The sequence below is a fragment of the Paracoccidioides brasiliensis genome (assembly GCF_000150735.1).
Source record: "Paracoccidioides brasiliensis Pb18 unplaced genomic scaffold supercont2.42, whole genome shotgun sequence".
Classification (NCBI taxonomy): Eukaryota; Fungi; Ascomycota; class Eurotiomycetes; order Onygenales; family Ajellomycetaceae; genus Paracoccidioides; species Paracoccidioides brasiliensis.
The window spans coordinates 2,443-12,938 of NW_011371399.1; the positions used below are offsets into that span (position 1 = coordinate 2,443).

At 38.9% G+C, this 10,496-nt stretch overlaps 1 protein-coding gene across 1 annotated transcript; it reads left to right on the plus strand.

Annotated features, from left to right (window-relative positions):
- Positions 1-1,847: 1,847 nt before the first annotated feature.
- On the plus strand, positions 1,848-7,881 carry PADG_12531 (uncharacterized protein; the record flags this gene model as incomplete). Its single annotated transcript, XM_010765729.1, has 2 exons — positions 1,848-6,518; positions 6,586-7,881. 2 exons carry the CDS (start codon positions 1,848-1,850, stop codon positions 7,879-7,881), a joined length of 5,967 nt encoding a protein of 1,988 aa, XP_010764031.1.
- Between the last annotated feature and the right edge of the window lie 2,615 nt (positions 7,882-10,496).

Sequence of the window (10,496 nt, forward strand, 5' to 3'; positions counted from 1 at the left end):
TCTGTAGTAACTAGTATTTAATTTATAAGATTAATATTAAATCTTTAACTATTGGTTTTAATAACAGAGCTTTTAAATAGTATATTTAAATTTTTAATGAAAAGCAACAAAAGAAGCTTTTATAATAAAAATAAAACTAATAAAGAATAATTAAAAAAATTAAAAATTAACTTAGATTTTAAGTACTTTACATAGTTACAATTATTAAAAAGCTTCATCAGATATAGATATAAATATAAATATAAACATGGACATGAACATAAGATCTACTTATTCAATCTTTAAAACTTATGAGAAAATAGAATTTAGTATTATATCATAACTTAACTAAAGATATAATAATAATAAAATAAAAGCTTCAATCTCTCTATTTAACTAAGTAGCTATGATGAGATTATTAAATTGAATATTAAAATATGAAAATAAATAAGCAGTCTAATATATATAAATAGTTAAGAATAAAAATAAATTAATCTTATCTCATATTATCAGCAACTGCGCTATAATAAGTAACTGTATTATAATACTCTGCTATGCTCTGATAAATAATTTACTCTAATTCTTAATTATTTAAGTTTAACTATTTATTCATTTTAATATTCTAATTCTCAATTTAATATTCTTATTATAGCCGTCCAGTTAAATAGATAAATTAAAATTTTTATCTTATTTATCTTGATTTTAGATTGAGTTATAATATTAAATCTTTATAATATATACTATATAGTTTATATATGTGATATTCTAATATATTTGAAGTCAATAAATAAGTATAAGATGCATGTATAGAAGATATTTAATGTTTAAATCATGTGAACCTGTTCATAAAATATACTAAATATTAACAAAATCTCATTTCCAAAGTTTGTCATTAAATCTCAGAGCATTGAAATGAAATCAGATTGAATGGCAATTATCAGTTACAGGATAATCAGTCTCAACTAGTGTTAAGAAAGTTCAGACTTTCTTGTTATAGTCACACATTAAAATAAATAACTGTGCCTACCAGTTGATTTGCACTTCCTGATATTAAACCCTATTTGTTTTCGCGTCTTGTGTTGTCTTCTTGTCTTGTTTGATATGTTTCATTCTTATGCCACGACTTTTGCTTCCTGCATTCTGCATCCTGCTTATACACGACTATTTTCATATTAGTATTTATTTCCTGTCCCCTCATAAAAAGTTTCAACTCGGTTACTAATCTGTCTGTCCTCCCTCCGTCTCTCTTATCAAGTCCCTTATTTAGGGCCCATCTGTGTCAGGATTACCTCACTTTTGTCTCTTCAGACGACGCCTCATTATATGTCCGAATCCAAGTCCCCTCACCGAAACCTCATTAAACTCGCCAGGCCGGTCAGGACCTGGCCCTCCCACTAGCGAGCTCTTGTCATCCCCAAGACCGTCGAAGGGACGTGTTTGCGTATTTGTGTCTTGGGAGCATTTGGAGTCGTGACAAGCTGGAGGAATTGGACACCTCAACATGCCGTTCATCTTATCCATCAACCAACAAGAGATGACAGATACCTGAAATCCCTGGTCATCCCACCCGCCACGTCGTGACGCTGGACCACTTGTCGCTCGCTCGTTTCTCGTCCTCGTCTCCTTCGAATAGAAGTGCTGTTATACCCTAATTAATTTCCTGCCTACCCTACCCGCATCTGGCCCTGGCCCGTATTTTCTCGCCCTGTTTACACATACTTCCCAGTTCGTTCGTTCCACGAGTCACCCTACTCCTGGAGGAGGTTTTCTTTTTTTTCTTTCTTAATACCGACAATATATATAATATTTTTTTTTTTAAATATTTTTTTTTTCGGTTGGGTAAAGCTCCTGCCCGGGTTCTGTGGAAGATGCCTGCTAATGAGGTGGAACGCAATTGCGATTCGTTAAACCACCTTGTTCATTCTTTTCACCGTCAGGATCAAAATCCACAATTCCCCTCTGTCAGCAGTCTCGAGGCTATCAATTCAGATCAGGCCTTCGAGAGTAATAACGACATTTCCCAGTCCTCCTCATCCCTGTCTTCTCATCTCCCGCTCCTCCCGGCAACCACCTACAAACCCACCGGCTCCCCAGGCTCATCTCGACAACTCTCTCTCACCACAAACTTCACAAACCAACACATTAGTAGACGACATTACCCTACGAGTGATGAAACCTCTCCGGACCCTCGCGACTTCTATCTACAATACAATGATCCTTTCAGTGATGATGGTCCCGCAGCGGTTGTCAACAATATGACCTCAGCTTCTTACTTGAGAAAGTCGAATGTTTTATCTGGCTGCTATCCTCCGAATAACCCGTCACTGACATCAAACAATCCCCCTTTTTCCTCACGCTCTCATCAATACCACTCATTCTCTTCTTTCAACCCCTCTCGGCCCAGCTCAATCGACTCCTCCGTCGCAAGAAACCCACAACAAAGGCAATCATCGTTAAAGGAGCTAGTGGATAGATTTAACCAGAAATTGGATCCGCTTCCCACGAAACCCCCTCATTCACGTTCATCTTCGAGGGACGGCAGTCCCGTTTCCTGTGATAGCGCATACTCCCGCCTGAGTGGTACCCAACAGCATACCCACAAGGGGGATAATGAACGGGAAGATCATCGATCACCCCCGTTATCTCGGCATCCCGGGCGACAGAGCCAGCGTTCACTGTGGTTAAATAACGACAGTGGGCGCCATTCGTTCGGATCGCCCCCTGCAAAACAGCCGTTGTTTGGTGAAATCATCCCTACTCGATCACAGCTCAGATTGTGTGGTCAAGATACTTCATCTCCCCGTTGGCGGAGAGGTTCGGATTGTAGCATTCACACCCCCAACCCGATGGTTGTCAACTTACCTCTAGACCCTGACAACACACTCTCTCCAACATCCCCTACCGCCTGGTATCTTGGATACTCCCCATCCTTTGAATATTTTAATCATACTAAAGCTATTACACACACCCCCGTTGCTCACCGGCGATTCCGAAGCAATTTAACGCCAAACCTTTCCATCGCTTCCTCCTCCGCCTCCAAATCTTTCGATTCGTCAGACATAAAGATGGGGATTCTCGTTAATGAAGTCACCCTACAACCAACTCCTAATACGAGGACTCGGATCATATGCAATTCTCAGTCACGTATCCCGGTTTCAACCCGCCGCCTTAGCCAGACATCTGATTCTGGTGGCTCCGCACATTCAACAAGAGCCAACTCAGCTATGGATCGATATATTATGCACGTAGGACTTCCACCCAAAGGTAGCAGTGCGCTTCCGAAACATTCTTCAAAACACTCTCCTAATGTTAAACTCCCTCCGACGACCCTTAATATAACGTCACCTTCACAACATAGTTGGGGACACATGCCGTCTCACCTAACTCCCGAAGAAAGCCCGACTCTAAATACTTATATATCCGTGCCGCCTCCGAAAAAGTCTCCCCAGTTAAGAAGTTCACGACCTCGTCAACCGGTGTCATCAGCGACCACTTCCGCGTCACGCGCTAGAGTGGTAGATAGAATATCAACCCTACAGAATCAGTCTACCACTCCGCTTGTGGATGCAAGACCTTCAAAGACAAAGTCAAGGCGGCTTCCGGAACTGGGGAATGTCGACTTTGCTGCCCGCCGACGGAAGATCCAACAGGCATTCAATAAAACTGTGGAGGAAAATGCGAAACGGGAAGAACGCGCCATTAAACGACGTCAGTTGGTTGAAGAAAGAGAAGCGGGTGGAGACGGAAGTAAAAACACGCAACCGTCATCGCTGGACGAATCGCAAGTGGAGTCACAACTCAACAAGAGAAACGATCTCTCGCGTGTCTCAATGGAAAGTTGCCCAGAGACTCCTGATATCTGCGATGGACATGATGCATTCGTTACACCCGATGAACGACGCTCCCCGGAAGTGGTCAACAATGTCACGGAACGTAAGGAAACAGGTCGTCATGTTACATCATTCGGCCAAGATAATAACAACTGCTCAGTTATGGAACCTGTCGAGCGGCCCAACGAGAACTTAGATGTCCCTCGAACTCGAACGCCGTGTTCAGATATCGCCCCGGCTTCAGCGGTGACTGTGGATACCGACATTACAACCTTTGATCCTGAACCGCAAACAGATTATCACCAACCATCTTCTCAGATCCACCGGACTGTGCTCAGTCAAATCATGCAAATGCGAGAATCCAGTCCAAGTAGCTCCGCTTATTCGGATTCTTTCTCTGAGAGGGACGATAAGGAGTCGATTCAAATCATGCTCGGGCGGAGCCGCTACCTCGACGAATCACAGGACAATAGCAGGGACAACCAAGATCAATGTGAGGCTGCGGACGACTTTAGGAGCAATGGCGATCGTCATCGCTGGAGTACAAGCTCCTGGAGCTCGTCCTTTCAAGATCGACAGTTCATCGTTGCTCCTTTAGAGAAAATAATGAAGAATCCATCAGACCCCGATGCCCATATGCCCATATCCACGGACGAGAGTAGTCGCACTCCTCAACCGCTCGTTTCACAACCACGCGCTGACTCTCCTACCACCGGAGAAATTGAATTTCAACACTGCGATGGGGATCTCCTGAAGCAATCCACTCGTCCTGCACATAATGTCCGGTATAGCACGCAGATGATGCAACAGTATCCCGATTTGGCTAAGCATGGTGGATGGAATTCAAAACGCGTCACTCAACTTTTCTTACAAGAACTGGGGTTCGAGGGATCCCACTTACTCAAATCTGATTTCGGAATTGCGACACGTGTCCGAACGAGCCGTCCACCTTCCTCTCGGGGTGATGATAACCAGAAAACTGAGGTTCTGAGTGAGGATAGCATAATCGACCCTGAGTCCGTAAATGTTCCAAACCCAGAATACGTGCAATATCGCGCCAGTTTGAATTTCAGAGAAGACTGGGAGAAGGCTTCTCCGTCTGTCGCTGAATGGATGCACCTGGCTGCGTCGGAAGAGAGTACAGGAAATTCTCCGAGCGCGATCCGTGATGGCACCGAAACCCCGCGGCTTCCCGTTGCAGTCCCCAAATTTGCACCCACAGAGCCTGATGAAGGATTTGGTCTTTCGATCAATATCCAAACTCCCCAAGATGACGATTCACCTACTGTTCGACCGCCTCCACTTCCCGACCACTCCCCCCCTCCCATCCCCGGCTCTCGGAGTGTTGGCGCTAAACAACTTCATGAACCAGGTGTACATCCGCCTGTAACATCACCTCCAAGTATATCTTCAAATAATCCTCCTTCACTAATTCACCCTAGTGTCTCGGTTATATCTACAGATCAGAAACTAAGCACGCGTTGCAGTGAAGAGTCTTCTCTTCACCAGTCTGGTTTAGCACCATCTCCGCAAAACCTGGTATTATCAGCCACACCACAAGACTCCTCAGGTGTCGATCGTCCTAGTGTGGAGACTTCCGTGCAGAAATCCTTTCCATCCCCCGAACAGCGCCGTCTTAAAAAGCGAAAACATATCATAAAAGAATTAGTTGACACGGAGCACACTTTTGGTCAGGACATGACTGTCGTTGTGGATATCTACAAAGGAACCTCCAGCTCATGTCTGGATTTGTCTCAGGATGATATCAAAACCCTGTTTGGGAACTCCGACCAGGTTGTCCAGTTTTCGATGGATTTTCAGGACTGTTTAAAACGCGCTGCTAAAAGCGTTTACGTACTACCCCAGTCCCAGCGATATAAAAGCAAGCGTGGCGGAAGTAGGTTGGTGCAGGCGAGTGGTTTCATGACATATAACCAAGCCAATCCAACCTCAGAATTATCAGATGGTGAAAAGGATAGCCAAACTTCGATCGGTCAGGTGTTCATGGAAAATATCGAGCGGATGGAGAAAGTGTATTCCGAATACCTGCGGAATCATGATGCCGCTAACAAAACTCTTGAGGTTCTCCTGCGAAAGAAGAATGTCACTATATGGCTGAAGGAATGCCGCGACTGGGCGGTGGATTTGACATCCGCATGGAACCTTGATTCTTTACTTGTGAAGCCGGTTCAGCGCATTGTGAAATATCCTCTATTACTAACGGAGCTTCTCGGCACGACCCCACCGGACCACCCGGACCATGCTGCCTTGACGAATGCGCTCCGTGAAACAACTAGCATATCCGTGAGGATCAACGATATGAAGAAACGCGCCGATGTAGTTGGGCAAATTATCAGTGGGCGTAAGCGCAAGGAATCGGACGTGCGTGCAGGACTCTCCAAAGCATTCGGCCGGCGCACAGAGAAAATAAAGGCCCATATCGGTATCACAGATATGTTTGCAGATAAAGAATTTTTGGTACTCTCCCAGCAATTTGGGGACAATTTTTTCCAGCTCCAATTGATCATGCGAGATGTAGAACTCTACACTACGGAGGTGCAGGCGTCATTTAAAAGGTTCCATGAATATGTTCTTGCAATCGAGTCCTATATCAATGTTTCCCCGTCAAATTACCCCGAGTTGGAAAGTAAATGGTGTCAGTTCAGGATCGCTGTGAACGATGTCCTTACTGTAGCTCTGGTTGATCATGTAAGCTTTACTTGATTACCTTGTTGGAAAAAGAAATGCTAACGGTCTGCTTTTCTTGGTTTCTCAGGTTTCCACTGTCAGGAAAAGCGTGATTCTCCCTATGATCACGCTTCTAAAGCTTCATGATGGACCACAACGGGTGATGCAAAAGCGTAATAAACGGCTGATGGATTATGTCCGTTACAAAACCCTCAAGGACCGCGGCGACAAGGCAGACAAAAAAACCATTGAGCAAGGGGAGCAGTTCATTGCTCTGAATGTGACGTTGAAGGAGGAACTGACCAAACTTTTCGACTTGACCGGTAAATTGACCGAAGCGTGCCTGAATAACTTTGTGGAAATCCAAAAGACTTGGCTCGGTTTGATCGAGAAACGACTTGGGTATATCATCGAGCGAATCCCCCAAGACCTGGAGCATATCGGGGCCGATTGGTCTGCAGATTTCTCCTTCAGTGATGCACAAGTCTTGTCGTTGGGTATCTGCAATGGCTCGATACTTGCAGAGGTTGCAAATTTTGCTGGATTTAGCCCACCCTCAGCGTCAAACAGAGCGGATGGATCACCCTCTCGAAGACCCTCTACAGTAAACAGCGCGAACATTCATACTGCGTATACCACTACTAATTCCAATTCCAATCAATCGACCTCCTTTGAGCAGAGTAATTCACCCAAGATGTCGTACGAGTCCAGCATCGGCAGCCCTGGCAGTCTTATACAGTCTTTTCAGGCCGACAGCTTTAACGAAACGCACAATAATGGAGCCCAAGCATTCTCCGCCGGACGAGTACGCACCAACTCTGGATTTTCCGTCCGCATGACTGGTGTATCTGACATGCTAAACGGGCAACACGTTCCGTCGATGACAGCACTAGTGAACAACACAACAAACGCAGGGACCACTTACGCATCTCGACCTTCCAACATCTCTCCATCACTGCCACTGCTCTCTCTCGATCCACCGATGCTTCAAGATTTCCTTGCGGATCCGCTACTGGCAATCAGCAATAATCGTGGCACTACGCCCAAACCAGCTCTACATCCGTCATCACCACCTACCACACGATCCGATGGTTTCTTCTCATCAGCAATGCCCATGACCGAATCTCCGCCGACAGCAACCCCCATGGATGAATCGGAGCAGAAAAAGGATCCGTCAGTTCTGTTTCTCGTGGCGAGTTTATTCGAATTTAACATCGACCGTGCGCGACGGGAGGCCGGGTATCCTTACCTGACATATGTTGCTGGCGAGATATTTGATGTCATTGGCGAGAAGGGCGATCTGTGGCTGGCGCGAAATCAAGATGACCCCACGCGGCAGGTTGGATGGATTTGGACGAAGCATTTTTCCAAACTTTCTGGATAGTTGGTGAAATCATTCATCCCCCACAACTGAAGGGTGGATATGAATATGAAACCAGCGACTACTTTGCGCTTCACCTGACTAGATGGATTTGCATTGCACTCTTTTTATTTCCTTTTCTTATACGGTTTGGCGTTCTCTTGTTTTTAATTATGGTTTATTTGGGGCCTGATGAATGATTCATACACTTGGCGCAGCCTCCTGATACCTGTCAGATTTGCTCGATCTTGTTGGTTTTTTCCTTTTTGCGTTTCCCATGACATGTCATCGTCACTAGTATACCACATCAATTTTTTTTTTTTGGTCCTTGTTTTTCTACTTTTCATGTTCCTTTACCACTCACTTATGTGTCAGTGGTCATTTCAATTGATACCTTACTGTCTTGACTTTTTTTTCCTCTTCTTTTTCACTTCTGTATTTCTTTCAATCGCCACATTACCAAAGCCAAAAGGAAAAGGGGGGAAAATCATTTAAAAGAAGTTATATTATATATCAATCTAACATGGCCGACAAACCCCGATTGGTTTAAATTGTAGCATTTGCTATTGAGTTATGTGTTTCCCTTTCGCACCACTGACTGAGAATGTGCTGCTTTCCAACCACTCTAGTCTCTATATGGCTTTTGAAATCTTTATATATATATCTTCTCTTCTGCTTTTGTTTTTCTTCTGACTCTGTCTTGTTTAATGATTTTATATATATTTTCTAGTAATTTTATATTTTTTGCTCTGTAATTTTACAAGTTTTATTCTTTTATCTTTTTCTGTATCTTATCTCAGTCTCACTGTGATGATAGAGAGAATTAATAATAAATGAGTATATTTATTACAATATGAAGAACTGAATAAAACTGCTCTGAATGCAGTGAAACTAATGATTTGTTTTATTTTTAAAGTTTATAATATAAAATATAATATCAAAACTTTTTACATTAATATATTTCATTGCTGAGCAGCAGACATCATTGAGCAATGAATTGATCTCTTCAAAAATTAATTTATTTTACATTAATTTTTAAATTTCTTATATATAATTACTATTTTATTTCATATTTTAATTCTCAATTAAGTATTCATATTATAACTATTTAGTTAACTTAATAATATTTAAATATTTTCAGATAGTTAAATAGTATTGAAAAGACTATAGAAATATAAATTTTAAAGTAATCAAATAAAAAATAGTAAAAAGAATTAAAATTAAAAATAAAATTAAAAATATATAGATTTATTTATCTTAAATATTTACTAGATACTTTAAAAAAAATAAAAAAGCAGATTTAGTAGTAAAGATTGAAACTAAAACTCAAAAAATAACTTAAAGAATTATATTTTAATAAATAACTAAATATTTGAGAAAAGAAGAAAAGTACTTAGTATATAAAATATGAAATAAAATTAAATTAAAAGTTTACATCAATAAAATATAAAAAGAAAATATTTTTCTTTATTATATAATTAAAACTTGAATATAACTACTTTCATTCATATATGAAAAGATTTAAAGATTCTTTAAACTTTGATAAATATGATTTTTATGATATAGTTAAAAATTCAAATCATATACTAATGAATTACTTATTGAATAGTGAGATAAGAAAGAAATTAAAATAAAAATATTTAATTAATTAATATATTATAATCTTTTTATTTAATATTGAATTAGAAAAAAAGTTTTTAATTAAAATTATAGAGAAAATAAAAATTATCTCTAGAGAATAAACTTCAATTTTAAATAAATTTGATATTTAATTTATAAAAATTAAGAATATATTTTCAATAATACTTTTACTAAAAATTTTTTATTAATTTTTTTTTATTTTTTTTTAAATTATATTAAATTATTTTAATTTATACTATATTAACTTATTTATTTAATTATATAAAAAGTTAATTATTTTATTTAAAATAATAAAATAACTTAATGAAAATTAAAACTATAAATATATTTTTTATTAAAAAATTATTAAATGCTGTACTATTATAAAATACATTTATTGATATATAGAAGGTGCTGAGTATAATTATATTATAGTTATATCATCTCATATGATGTTTATATATATTAGTTAGCTAATCAGTTCTCATCAATAAAAGACTAATTATCTTATAATATATATATATTTACTCAATAGTACTTGAGTATCTAAAAATACAGTAATTATATTTATTTATAAAGTATATTATACTTGAAAGGTTGAGATAATTATTAAAGCTCAGAAAATAATAGCAAATATAATAAAAAAATATATTCCAGAGAAGTTGATATTTTTTAATTGAGAATTGTTATAGACTACTTAGTAAACTTTATAATAAATGATTTAATCTAAATTATTAATTTTTTTATCAAATATCTATTGATTTTATATAATAGTTATATCAGAAGTTAATTTAATAAGCTATCAGATATTAATCTACTTTAAATAATTAATTTTATTCATGTAGATACGATAATATTACTTTTGTTCAGAAGAAGTTTAGATCTATAATAGATTTTAAAAAATTAACAGAGTTACAAGATTTGATTCAAAAGATGAAATTTTGTTAGATATATTTAATATTATAATATAGTCTAAAAATATAATAATAATAAAATAAAAGCTTAATTTATCTATCTAA